This window comes from Leptodactylus fuscus, chromosome 1, assembly GCF_031893055.1.
Source record: "Leptodactylus fuscus isolate aLepFus1 chromosome 1, aLepFus1.hap2, whole genome shotgun sequence".
Taxonomy (NCBI): domain Eukaryota; kingdom Metazoa; phylum Chordata; class Amphibia; order Anura; family Leptodactylidae; genus Leptodactylus; species Leptodactylus fuscus.
The window spans coordinates 143,976,293-143,990,698 of record NC_134265.1 but is presented as its reverse complement, the minus strand read 5'-3'; the positions used below and the strand labels follow the sequence as shown (position 1 = coordinate 143,990,698).

At 40.1% G+C, this 14,406-nt stretch overlaps 1 protein-coding gene across 1 annotated transcript in view; it reads right to left on the bottom strand.

Moving 5' to 3' along the window:
* LOC142209117 (G-protein coupled receptor 54-like) overlaps nucleotides 1–14,406 on the bottom strand; it is an 87,925-nt gene that overhangs the window by 17,946 nt on the left and 55,573 nt on the right. Inside the window, exons 3-4 of the mRNA XM_075278060.1 lie at nucleotides 11,453–11,588; nucleotides 6,994–7,232 (exon numbers count right to left, since the gene is read on the bottom strand). Of these exons, the coding sequence (XP_075134161.1) occupies nucleotides 6,994–7,232; nucleotides 11,453–11,588 (375 nt within the window). The remainder of the gene's footprint in view (nucleotides 1–6,993; nucleotides 7,233–11,452; nucleotides 11,589–14,406) is intronic.

Genomic DNA, 14,406 nt, shown 5'->3' with positions numbered 1-14,406 from the left:
GCAGTATTAAGTGGGCGATGAAGCAGAGCTGGGATTTTAAAGACGATCCTATACACTACACAGAATGTAGTCCAAAAATTGTTGGACCCCACACTGTGTAGTGATTAACCCCCTCCCTCCCCGGTGTCTGCTTACCTGCAGCTCTTTACTCTTGGTCCAGAGTTTAGATCTGAAAAGTATTTATTTAGTAAAGCAGCATTATTACATGTAGAGTAGGTAATACAACAATAGTCCTTGAAGGAAATGGATCGAAAATTGTATGCTATTTATGCCAAAAAGAAGAGAACATTAAAGGGGCTCTATCAGCAAAATTATGCTGTAAGAGCCCCACATATGCGTGAATAGCCTTTAAAAAAGCTATTCAGGCACCGCTAATCTTATTGTAAACCTCCCCCCCCCCCCCCGTTTTAAAATAAAATCATAAAAACATATTTGTAAATCATACCTATCGTGCACCCTGGGCGGTTCTACACAGTCCAACGTCATATTCGATCCCGCCTTCCTATTCTTTCTTCTTCCGGCGATGTCCTCCTGACCTGGTTCTTCCCCGCCTTGATCTTCTGTTCTTAACGCGGGTTGTGTTCAAATCCTGCGCATGTGCAGTAGTGCTCCCTCCGGAGCTCTACTGCACATGCCCCGGCGCCATTTTTGATGTAGATCTAAGTACTCCTTAGAACTACACGAGTGTATTGTGCATGCACAGTACGCTCGCAAACGTCTTCATTCAGGAAGAAAAAAGAAGATGAAGGCGGGGAAGAGCGAGGACAGGAGGGCGTCGCTGGAAGAAGAAAGAAGAGGAAGGCGTGACAGCAAGAGGACGTTGGACCATGGAGGTCCGTCCAGTGTGCCCGATCGGTATGATTTACATATATATTTTTATGGTTTTATTTTAAAACGGGAGGGAGGTTTAAAATGACATTAGCTGTGCCTGAATAGCCATTTTAAAGGCTATTCACGCATATGTGGGGCTCATACAGCATAATTTTGCTGATAGAGGCCCTTTAAAGTTCAAAAGGAAAATGCTGCAAAACATCTGAAAAGATCAGCTGAAAAAATGAAAGAAGTTTCTTTGAAGAAATTTAAAGACAACTTTTAAGTGGATTCCACAATTTTGGTGTATGTACCTAAGGTAGATAGAAGCCCATAAGATAGAAATAACATTGTGGGGATCGTATTAGATATAAAAAGATAATTTATGCCAAATTGGTACCTCAGTTGAAATGATAAAAGATTGGCTACCTAGAAACGCTCTTCAAATAACAACTACAACATTTACCGAAACAGTTCCATGGACTAACCTAAGTCTGCATGAGATTGCAGGAAAATTATCCTCATTTGGAGGTCAAGGATTTAACCTGTTTCTGCCTAGAGTTCGATTATTGGAACCGCAGCCTCATAGCACACAACTCAAAAATTTCAACCTCCAGCATAAATGGGTTACGAAGTGTTCCTGTGAACAATTCAAAAGACAATGTGAAACAAAAATGAATGGCAGGCAAGCCTGAGAGCTTTCAACTGCCTTCCGGCTGTCATGGCAATGGTATGCCAGCCCCAGATCTTGCTCCGTGGTATGGGGGGGAATAATGCCTTTGACTAGTGTGGGCACTGACTGAGGGCACTAGTGCCAGGTCTCTACCGAGTGACCGCCATATTTAAATATCCAACATCCACCATACTATTACCCCTGTAAATGCAGCAGAGATGAAAATGTTCAGGGGTCTTGTACTGCATATGGGAATAGTAAAAAAAAAACAAATAAGTATTAGACAGTATTGGAGTACAGATATTTTATAAAACACGCCAATCTATCAAATAGCCATTACCGGGTCAATGAAATTTCTGCATTATAACGATAATGCATAGTGCCCCCGAAGATGTCCCCAACTTTAACCCCCTATTCAAAGTCAGGCCAGTTATTGACCACTTCAGTGTGACATCTTCTGTGTTTCTAGTTTCAAAATGAGGCTTTAATCCTGCCAATACCTGCCCAGTAAGAGGGCACTGTATGGCATTCAACTGTACAATCTATGTGAGAGCAGCTCAGGATACACTTTCAATTTTACGGTTATGAAGGAAGGGGCAGTAGAGCTGAGCCCCCAAAATACCCCCCAATGCTAGGAGTAGCACATTAGTGTGGAATTTGCTACACCCACTGCTGGACGAGGGTTATCACCTCTATGAGGATAACTTCTACACCAGCATCCTACTTTTTAGGTGCCTCAGTTCTAGAGGAACTGCAGCTTGTGGGACAGTGCTCAAAAATCAGATAGGCCTCCCTAGGACAAAGGTTGTACAGTCCCTCAGAAGGGGTGAGAGCAGGGCAGTGTGCAATTAGAACATGCTGTTGGTCTAGTATAAGGATAGATGTATTTGACTGACCACAATTCATAGTAACCGCAACACCCCTCTGCCTATAAATGAAACCAGTAGCACCAGCCCCAAGCCAGACTACACCCTGACCTATAAGTGACTTTCAGTGGGAAGTTATCAGGACCCTTATATTTAGGGACCAGGAAGTGTTGAGCCCCAGTACTTCTGGAAGTGAAAGTGCCCATACTGTACCAGAGCAACACTTTCCAAGTAAAGTCCCACAATCTGGAAAGAAGGAAAACCCCCAAAAAGGTGCAAAGTGTGTTCCAATAGGGGGAAAAGGAAAAACACCATTTATCAGTGTGACACCTGTGCTGAAAAACCTGGGCTGTACATGAAGGATTGCTTCAGATTGTACCACGTATCCATGGATTATCAATTATAAAATTTAGTTTCCCTGGTATATCACCTCCTTATACTCTAATGTACTCTGCACAGATTAGCCTTTCAACCTCTGTTGTGCATGAATTTCTGGAAAATAAATTTATGTAATACATGTGGGGTCCATATGCCTACTATACCACTTGATAAATTCTTTGAGTGGTCTAGTTTACAAAATGGAGTCACATAGGTCATGTTGCTTTCTTTTTTCATGGTCCAATTCTGTGAAACACATGTAAGGTCAAAGTATTCACTATACCTCTTTATAAATTCCTTGAGGGGTCTAGTTTAAAAAAATAGGGTCACATTTTTGGGTTTTCCACTGTTTTGGCACCTTGGGGACTCTGCAAATAGGAATGGTACCGGAAAACTATTCAAGCAAAATCTGTCCTCCAAAAGCCAATTACCGCTCTTTCTGTTTTAAGTACTTCCGTGTGCCCATACATCAGTGTACCAGCACATGGGGTATTATGGTGCTCAGGAGAAATTGAGTAACAAAACGTGTGGTGCAATTCCTCCTTGTAAATATGAAAATTTTGAAGCTAAAGGGACATTTTATTGTAAAAAAAAAAAAAGTATATGACATTTTCCAAATACATATAATACGTAACGCCAGCCGCAGACCTGAAGTAGAAGTTGACGGGATCAGGAGCAACGCAAGGATGCTCAGGAGAAGTTCATGATATCATTCAATACCACACTGCCATACATATTGTCACTGCCACCACATCTTAGTCAGATATGTCCTGCTGTCTGGTCCATTATAATATTCAATGCTGCATTGACACTCATATTGTCACAACCACCACAACAATCCTACTAATATTATAAGTGTGAAAGTTTGTGTGTTTGGATGTTTGGATGTTTGTGAGTTTGGATGTTTGTTCCTCAATCACGCTAAAACGCCTGGACGGATTTGCGTGCAATTTTCCACAAACATAGTTTTCCCTTAGGATTGAGTCACAGGCTACTTTTGGGGCCACTAAACAACATGGCTTCCTAGCAGGAGACTCACAAAAGCAGGACTCCTAGCCCCAGCTATAGACTCACACACACTGCCTGGCATTTCCTGCCTCAACTTGCCTGCACACTCCTTACTGTCACCTCAGGAGTAGCCCTCACTCTACTCACTCACATAACACATCACATTGTCTGTATCACTACATACACACTCACACACACTGCCTGGCATTTCCTGCCTCAACCTGCCTGCACACTCCTTACTGTCACCTCAGGAGTAGCCCTCACTCTACTCACTCACATTTACATATAGCATTCCACTATATAACACATCCTGTATCACTACATACACAATACAACACATCACATTGTCTGTATCACGACATACACAATACAACACATCACATTGTCTGTATCACGACATACACAATACAACACATCACATTGTCTGTATCACAACATACACAATACAACACATCACATTGTCTGTATCACTACATACACAATACAACACATCACATTGTCTGTATCACTACATACACAATACAACACATCACATTGTCTGTATCACTACATACACAATACAACACATCACATTGTCTGTATCACTACATACAAAATACAACACATCACATTGTCTGTATCACTACATACACAATACAACACATCACATTGTCTGTATCACTACATACACAATACAACACATCACATTGTCTGTATCACTACATACACAATACAACACATCACATTGTCTGTATCACTACATACACAATACAACACATCACATCACATTTGCTAGCCCACCAAACTTTTTAAAGCACTTTTACAGTTTCACACGTCTGTGTCCGCCCAATTCTCAAATCACCGCTGACGAAGTCGCGGGTAAAAGCTAGTTCTTCATAATTTTTAAGTGGCGCACAGACACAAATTTGTCTCTTAACTAACAACAAGTCTGTAGTTCTTACAAGTCATCAAAACCAGCTAGTTTTTTTCTACAAAACTATTGCTTAAAATGCTTATTGCAATATAACCACCAAGTCTAAAAAACACAGGGAAACATTTTTTACCCAATAAAAAAAACATTTTTGGAATGTTTAAAATGTTGTGTCAGCGCAGTGTATGGTTAACCTCGGAGTTCGTATCCTCTGCTTACCATCCATTTTTCCATAGACATACATGTCACTTCACTTTGATATAACTTTGGCTGTATTTGCTTTAGAGAGCTAGAAATTGAACAGATAGGTTCATAGGAACTCCGACTGTGTTATACACCACATTTTAAGTAATTTTAAGGTGTGGCTCATACCTAACTTGTTCGAACCGAAACAAATCTTAGACCCAAGCAATCCGAACGTGAAACTGAATGAATCTAAGAAGTCGATAAAGTCCTTTCAAAGTCTGGGTCACAGTAGACCTAAATGTGAAAACCACATATACACCGCAATAGCAAAGATAATTGCAGGGTTCAGGGAAACACGAAGTGCACGGCTATAGACAGAGATAATCAAATGTTGTTCTTTATAATTTCATGCAGTTCATGTACAGCCAAAAGTTTAATGCAGAAATTCTCATTCTCATCTTTTCAGATGCTCAAAACAATCTAGAGTGTTACGTCGGATGTGTTCCCTAGGTAAAACGATGAGGTGGGAAACATCACAAATATAAAGATGTAAGTATGGTGAGAGATTCTATGTTTAACCACTTCTTACTCTTCATCATGGTGCAGAAGGAAGATAGTTAAAGGGGTTGTCCAGGCAAAAATGGACAACCCTTTTAACGTTTAACTCACCTGGGGGCAGTGAAAAAATAAACATACTCACCTGTCCCTGATGCTCCGGTGGCCTCTGTACCTCCCGATTGCAATTTTTCTAGAAATATGCCATTTCAATGTTCAATATGTTGTGCCCCTTGATAATGTAATTTCTTGGGGAATTCCACTTCACTGGTACCTCTGGGGCTCTATCAAAGTAACACGGCATCCAAAACTGAGTATACGGTATAATGTAAGTAAGTTTTAGGAAAGTAAATAATTCTTTTTGTAAAGCATTAAAGGGATTCTACCATTAAAACCCTTTTTTTTGTAGATAAGACGTCAGAATAACCTTTAGAAAGGCTATTTGTCTCTTATCTTTAGATGTGATCTCCGCCGTGCCATTCCTTAGAAATACCGGTTTTTACCGGTATGAAAATTAGTTCTCTCACAGTGATGGGGGTGGGCCCCAGCGCTGGAAATGCGATGGGGGCGTCCCCACTGCTGCTCGAAAACAGGCTCCAGCGACGCCTTTATCTTCTGCTGGCTCCTCCCCTTCTTTCTTCGGCATCACCTCCGATGCCTGCGCAGTTGGCTCTGCCAGTGAGACACTAGTAGAGCCGACTGTGCATGCGAGCAATTGCGGCGTCCGAACTATGGCCATGGGCATGCGCAGTCGGCTCTACTAGTGTCTCACTGGGAGAGCCAACTGCGCAGGCGTCGGAGGTGACGCTGAAGAAGGACGAAGAAAGAAGGGGAGGATTCAGCAGAAGATACAGGCGTCCCTGGAGCCTGTTTTCGAGCAGCAGTGGGGACGCCCCATCGCATTTCCAGCAGTGGGGCCCGCCCCCATCGCTGCAAGAAAAACCAGTATTTCTAAGGAACGGCACGGCGGAGATCACATCAAAAGGTAAGAGACGAATAGCCTTTGTAAAGGCTATTCCGACGTCTTATATACAAAAAAAGGGTTTTAATGGTAGAATCCCTTTAATGTAACTTATGTAACCACTTATTCTTATAGATTTAGTTCCTATATTAATAACAAATGTTTGAGCATATTTCATTCAGCCAGTGCTTTCTCACATTGACAAGACAAATGGAATCTCTATTCCATAACTGAATACATTGTGTCAAATGAAGACAAAATCTGCCATACTTGTGAATGCCTCCAAGAAAAGTTAGGGAGCGTTCACACTACCGTCGGTGTCCGACATGTAGTGTCTGCTCCTAGTGAGAAGATGTCCGACTTCTCAAGCGGACAGAAAAACCCTGCATGCAGGGTTCCTCTGTCCGCTTGAGAAGTCGGACATCTTCTCTTGCGGACAGGAAAGGACGGGCACGGAGTGCAAAAGAACGCACCCGATGCCCATTCAAGTGAATGATAGGTGTCACGGACACATCTAGTGTCCGCTCCTAGTGTCCGTGACAGATTTTGAGCGGACACTAGGAGCGGACACTACATGTCGGACACCGACGGTAGTGTGAACGCCCCCTTAGCTGTTTACGTCTTTGTTCATACTTCATTGTATTACCTGATAGTTGTTGTCAATGGGCTCCACAACAGGTTTGCTCATCCTTTTCAGCATGAATGCATAGCATATACAAATAGTTAGCAATGGCAATAGATATACTGCAAGAAATGTATATAAGATGAAGGCTTTTTGATGTGCAGCAGTTGGAAAAGCCTCTATGCAGTAGGTCTGTGGTCCATACCAGTACCCAGTACTCAGTTTTTGGTACGTTGCACAAGGAATGGATAATACAAAGGAGCCTGTAAAAAATGAATGAATGTTAGTCACACAACCAAATCGAATTATTAAATGCAAAAGCCAATATCTTCTATATGACATTAAATGATTTCTTTACATGCCTTTCTACTCTTGTAGGTTTACAAAACATGCTATATTGTCGCCTGGTTACATATAATGTGGTTATATATATTTTTCCTAAGATGAGAGCTTTATACCATTCCACACACAGCTAATAACCAATAAGAATGTGTTATAGATTTACACAGAGATATTACACATTTAAAAGGAACTTATTCCAACACTTCATAAAAGATAGTAAGTGACAGCATTACAAAATAAATGCTTTATAAAAGAATGTCAAAATACTATCGTAATAATCCCCATTTTGAGACAGATGCCTTTATTAGTATGGACTTCTCTGGTTATTGTTGGTCAAAATTTAGAATTATTCTTAATTGACATTTACAGTAAAACATTATGGTTTTCACATCAATCTTCTATGTTTATCAGACGGGTCAAAGGGCAGAGAGATAAATATGAAGAGGAAATGTCAGTGGTATAATTTTATTCTGATGTCTACTTGTGGGATTAAAATGAGTCAGGCAGTGGTAGATCAGATATACATATTCGTAGATATTGTAATGTCTCTGCCTGTTCAGGTCTCTGGGCCATCCTCCACTAGCACGCTACGGCACAGGAGCCGTGTTCAGTTGGATTCTTTGCTTAAAGTTTTACGCTGCTCTATGTGAACACTGTCCTATTCCCTCAGCTTGGAAATTGATTTACCACCACATCCATCTTCTTAACCTTGGTCTTAATCTTCCCTCTGCCCCTCTAATAGTTAATGTTAGCCTTGCCTGTGTAATTGACAGTCTATCTTCCTATCAGGTCTGGGGCGGGTTCTTCCTCCTTATTTATTCTTGGCTCACATTCACATTGGTGCTTGCTATTGCCTTGTGCTTGCTGGCTGTTACTCTTGCTGATTTGTTACCTGTACTCATATTATTGACCTCTGACTTTACCTTTGACTATTCTCTTGTATCTCGTTTCTGTACTGCGTTGCTCGACTGTTACCAAACCCTTGACTAGCTGACCTCCATTTTGTTGCTGTTTGTCTTGTCACTTATATCTAGGTAGGGTTTTGCCACCCAGTTGTCACCTGTCGTTTAGGACAAGATAGGCAAGTAGGCAGGGATGGGAGGGATGGGGGTTAGGCTTAGGGCTCACTGTCTTTTCGTGCCCCTTCCCCCAGGATTCACTGACTACTACTGAGGAATTGCTCCTCCAGCAATTCCCTTAAAGATATACATCTATACTCCATCTGTTATAAAATGCTTAGATTGTTTTCAATGCTTGAGCAGCTATATATAAGTAGAAGAAATAAGTGACCTCAATAAAATGTTATTAAGACTTTGCAAACCTCCATACAAAATAATATATTATTGGCAATGTAATTTGCTCCTACTGAAATGGCATTTAATGACTTGTGAAATTATGGTACAATTTCAAGCAGTGTAAACATCTTATGCATAAAAATATAACTGAAGGTCAATTATATTCCTAAAACATCGTTATGAAACTTAAGAGTAGGCCGTAATTATAGTAGGCTAGTAGAACTATAGGAAAGAGTATGATGTAGAGGATAAAACTAGAAAATCCAGATTTTACCTAACTACATTTCCTGTTAAAGTACAACTGCTGCCTACACAATTGAAATGCAGGTCATCACTTGACATTATAACAGTGCTCCCTATAGTCCACTGTGTCCCCAATAGTAATAGTAAAGGTGGAATAGTAATTCCACCTTTTGCAATAGTGCCCCTAATTGAAATAACGCTACTCCAGCTCGCTCTATTAGTAGTTCCCCATAATGTCCTCCAATATTGGTTTTTTTTTTTTTTTTAACAAGATTTGTTGGTATTTCAAACACAAAAGAAAAGATGACAAATGACAAAAATTTAGACATACATCGATGGACAGCAGGAGATACATCCAATGGAAAATTATGGTCTACAAAAGAAAAAAAGAAAAAGAAAACATAAAATTGAATCCACTGGAGTTTGCAAAAGAGTATGAAAAGTGGACAGTACAACAAAGGAAATGGGTAATTTGGAGTGATGAGGTGAACATCAATGGACTGGGTTTTGATGAGTGGAAATGAGTGAGGAACAAACAAGAGAAAAGGGGGGGGGGGTAACATCGAGAAATTGAAGGATCTGTCAAATTTGGTGGAGGAAGCCTGATAATATGGTGTGTTATTCTAACTGTTAGAGTCATAAACAAAATATAGTAAAACTTCCTTTGTTGGGAATCTGAGGAGAACTCGGAACTACTGCCCTTGCAAGCCATGTTTGTGGTGAATAGCTTAGTATGTCATGTTTTTCTGGAGCAGAATTAGCACTCCCACCTTCTTTGAAATGGCTGGTGAGCCCAACACTTCCCTGATCTATAAGGCACTGCATACAAAAAAAAAAAGTCCAAGTTAGAATGGGCAAGAGACTCTGGTCTATGGCAAGTTAAAGCCCTACAAAAGACATCAGCAGCTGTGAAGTCTCAAAAGGTGGGAGCTGATGGAGTCACTTGTGAAGTCAGTGCAGTGGTTTGACTGCAAATATCTGGTTGGGGTTCCTGCCATTGATCCCTACGTAACAGTGGCAGAAATGGAGGAAACCATGGATCGTTTTGCTCATTTCCTCAGTGATCTTGAGGTTTGTTGGGGCCATGCGGATAGGGCTCTGTGGAGGGTTTGAGGACGAAAAATCCCTGAAGATTAAGATTTTGTGCTCCCTGAGTTCAAGCTTGTTATTATAGTTGAAAAGCACAGAAGATTGTTTTGCTTGTCAGTGAAGTCCAGATACTTCATAAGAAACATGCCAGAGGTGAACTTGTACAGTGTGGTGTGCTTGCTTTCGAGAAGGCTGATGAGGTAGATGGTCTGGGCCACTACGGTGAGCTCTTTCCTTTTACATCTTAAATCTTATGTGAAGATTAGTGCGGTGGAACCTATTTTTGAGTTTCTTCCAATATAGTTAGAAACCCCTTGTTTTCAGATGTTAGAGTTTGTCTTCGGGCAATGACCTTGGAGTCCATGGTACACAGACAGTACTCTAGTTCATTAAGACATTGTCCATAATGGGATACTTGAGTCAGTAATGTTTGCAAGAAGCTCGTGACCGAAGCCGCCAAGGTGTCTTGGAAGTCAGGAGATTTCAGCTTCACTAAGAGCTAGTTTCTTGTAATCAATTCTCCATGTGTCTTGGTAATTTTCACTGTCTGATCCCAAGTGGTCAGGGGAAAGGTGAGAGTTTTCTAGAAGATGGTCTAGTGAGGCTTCCCCAACCATGATGGTTGCCTGTGGCACAGCTCTGGAAACCCATGTCTGTGATTTTTGATGAGTCTGCTTTCCCATATTCAGCAAAAAACTGTCCTCAAAAATGAAGGGTAAAGCTGTAGGGCCCGGCCCCAGAGGATGACATGCAGTACAGAATGTATTTGGGTATAGATGGGGCAACTACTGGATATGTCCTCACAGGGAGCACCGGAACCCAAAATTTCACTCTAATATTAATACTGCTTTCCCAGTGGGCTCTCATTGTTAATAGAACCAATTAGCTAATTAGTATATCAATAAAAGCGGGCTAATTCAAAATTGCCTGAGAGGATTAACAAATAAAAGGTATGCCTGGAATAGCCTTTCTAAAGGCTATGCAAATATTTGTTTAGTTAAAAATGAGTTTTCCCAAAGATAGAATCTCTTTAATCTCTCTAATCCCTTTAATCCATCACAGCAGAGTGGCAATGCAGGAACCACTTGCATGGTTCAGACATTATGTCCTTACTCATAGTGTCCTACACTTTGGTCTCAGTCATTTGAGTCCCAGCTCAGGTGGTGTGATAAAATCACTGAGCTGCTTGTGCTGCTGATTCACTCTCTAATTGACTACAGGTACTAGTACTGTCCTTAGGCTACCATGTCACAACATAGTAAAACTGTATCAGCAAATTCCAATTCAGCTGACTGTCAGGAACATTCAGGGCAATAGACAATTTTTTTTCTTTTACGTAGGTGATACCACTGACTGTTCACTTAATTTTTTTCTTCAAAGTGGAATATTTTTTATGGATAATCTGAATATTATTCTCTACTACCAAGTTATTTACCTCCTGGTACATTTTAAATAGTTATTGTTAAACATAGTTATGGTTCTGCATTATTATAACAATTTATAATAAGTATTACCTATCCAAATGCCTAGACTGACAGCCATGGCTGAGCGAGGTGTGCGATGACGCAAGGATTGCAGTGGATATACTGTCACATAGCAGCGGTCAACACTCATTGCTGTAAGAGTTATGCAAGTTGCCTGGGCTGTAACCTTAAAAAGATATGGACACAATTTTCATACAAGTTAAAGGAAATAATAACTTAATAACAATATATTAACTAGTAAATACAATATATGCGTAAAAATATTGGAGCACCTGCATTTTGTGCTTTGTGCCTTGGAGCACAGTAATGCTGGAACAGAAATGGACCTTCCCCAAACTGTTTGCATCAAAGTTGTCTTGGCTTTTAGATTTCCCTTCACTGGAACTAAGGGGCCCAGACCAACTCCTGAAAACAACTCCATAGCCTTCTCCCTCTTCCACAAAACTCGCCCTACACTGCTCCATACAACTATTGGCATTGTGCTTGGTGACCCATGTCATGAAATTCCTAACACAGATTTTTTTTTGCCAATGTTGATGATAAAAGAGGTTTGAAACTGTAGAGTTATTGAGTCAGGAGAGCACTGGTGACTGCTTATCTTCTGATGAGTGCTATGTGTAGGTGAAAGCTTTTTCACATCTGTGAACTTCCTATACCGTGATGGTGAACCTATGACACGTGTGCCAGAGAAGGCACACACTGTTGGTACACACAGTGACACACTGATTACTCAGTAACGGGGAATCCAGTACAGGTTTCCTCGTTAATGAGTGATCGCTGTTTTCAGATGTATGTGCAAATGCACATACAGCTGAAAGCTGTTAGTGTAGGGACCGCGGCTTACGCTGACTGCAGAGTGTGACCTCTGCCCCAATGCAAGCTCAGTTACGTAAGTCATCAGTACCTGCAGTCAGAAGAAGAAGGCGCACACCCTTCGTGGGACTGCATACTGGATAAGTAGCATAAAATACGGTGTGGGGGCCTACTGTGGAGAATATAATACTGTGTGGGGATCTACTGTGGCATATATATTACTGTGTGGGGGCTTACTGTGGAGCATATAATATTGCATGGGGGCCTACTGTGGAGCATATAATACTGTGTGGGGGCCTAATGTTGAGTATATAATACTGTGTGGGGGCCTACTGTGGAGCATATGATACTATTAGGGAGCCTACTGTGGACCCTATACTGTGTGGGGGCCACTGTGGAGCATATAATACTGACGGGGCCCACTGTGGAATGTTTAATACTTTTGTGATGGAGCATATAATACTGTGTGGGGGCTCACTGTGGAGCATATGATACTGTGTGGAGGCCACTGTGGAGCATATAATACTGTGTGTGGGGCCTACTGTGGAGTATTTAATATTGTGTGGGAGCAACTGTGGAGCATATAATACTATGTGGGGACCACTGTGGAGTATATAATACTATTTGAGGGCCACTGTTGGAGCTCAATGTACTTTTTGGGGTCCCTTCATTATTTATATCATACGGTATCTGTTTTATAGCAGACATGTGATATTAGTATATTGCACGGTCATCATAAAACAGATCCTGTGCGATGTAAATAGTGAACATTAATTGTTCAAAAGTGCCAAATGCAGAGACCTTTACCTTTTAAGACAAAGTTTGTATCATTGAAAGCCCCATATACATGATTGTATTTTGCGGGTCCGTAACTGTCCACAATTGTGGATCTACACAGTATTAAGGTTAAATTGCTGTGTTGGAACTTTGCGATAATTTAGTGAGTTTTGGGTTGCAGTTTGGGCACTCAAAAAGATTCGCCATCACTGACCTATACTTTTTTTTTCAATATTTAGGCAGCAATGGTCACACTTGAATTGCTGGACTTGAATTAGTTATTTAGACTTTATGGACCATATACATTTTCCATGAATTACACATAACTAAGTGATTAAAAGCATCCTGCTTCGGTTAAGGGAATGCATTAAAAGGGTTTTGGATCAAGGACATATTGATACATAGTATATAAGAATTTCAATAAATTGGTCCAGTGATGTGCTTTTTCTAGAATATACTGTATGATCTATCCGCATAAAGGGTTCTTCCATTAGAGCACTAAATGGAGTGACATATTTTCTAAAGACTATTATCTTATTCATTGTTCAAGGCAAGTTATTTTCAGTGAAACCTCCGAAGAACATACTCAAGTCTTACTGTATGTATCCATGCTTTGAAGGTCCCTTTATTAACCATAGAAATATTCACCTATAGAAATATTTAAATTATTTTAATATATATATATATATATATATATATATATATATATATATATATATATATATTATCCTAGTTTTTCATAAAAGCAGGGTGACCGATGGATTGTGTATAAAAAAGAATATGGACTTGTCACTAACATGTTATGCTGATTGATGCCTCCATATGGAACTTAATTAAGACCGTATTATTTAAAACATAACTACAAGTTTATAACAACTTTTCATAAATTAATATTACAGATGAATATAAGAAACTTTGCAATATATCCTATTAACCCTTTAAGGGCACAGGGTAGTTTTTACGTTAATGATCAGCGACTTTTTTTCATATTCCTCCTTCCAAAATGTATAACTTTCTTATTTTTCTGCCGATATAGCTATGTGAGGGCTTATTCTTTGTGCGACAAGTTGTACTTTCATTTGTCACCATTTTGGGGTACATATATATTTTTTGATTAGCTTTTATGTATGTGTTTTGGGGGTCAATGTGAAATAGCACACAATTCTACCATAATTTTTGAATTTTGTTTTTACAGCATTCGCTCTGCTCTAAAAATGACATGGCAGCTTTGTCCTGCGAGTCACAATGGCAGTGATACCCTGTTCATAGTGGTTTTTATTTTATTTTTTTTAATCAATTTTACAAATAAAACATCACTGTTTGAAAATTAATGATTTACTTAGGCTCACCGTATTCTGATGCCTATAACTTTTTTACTGTTACGTTGACGGAGA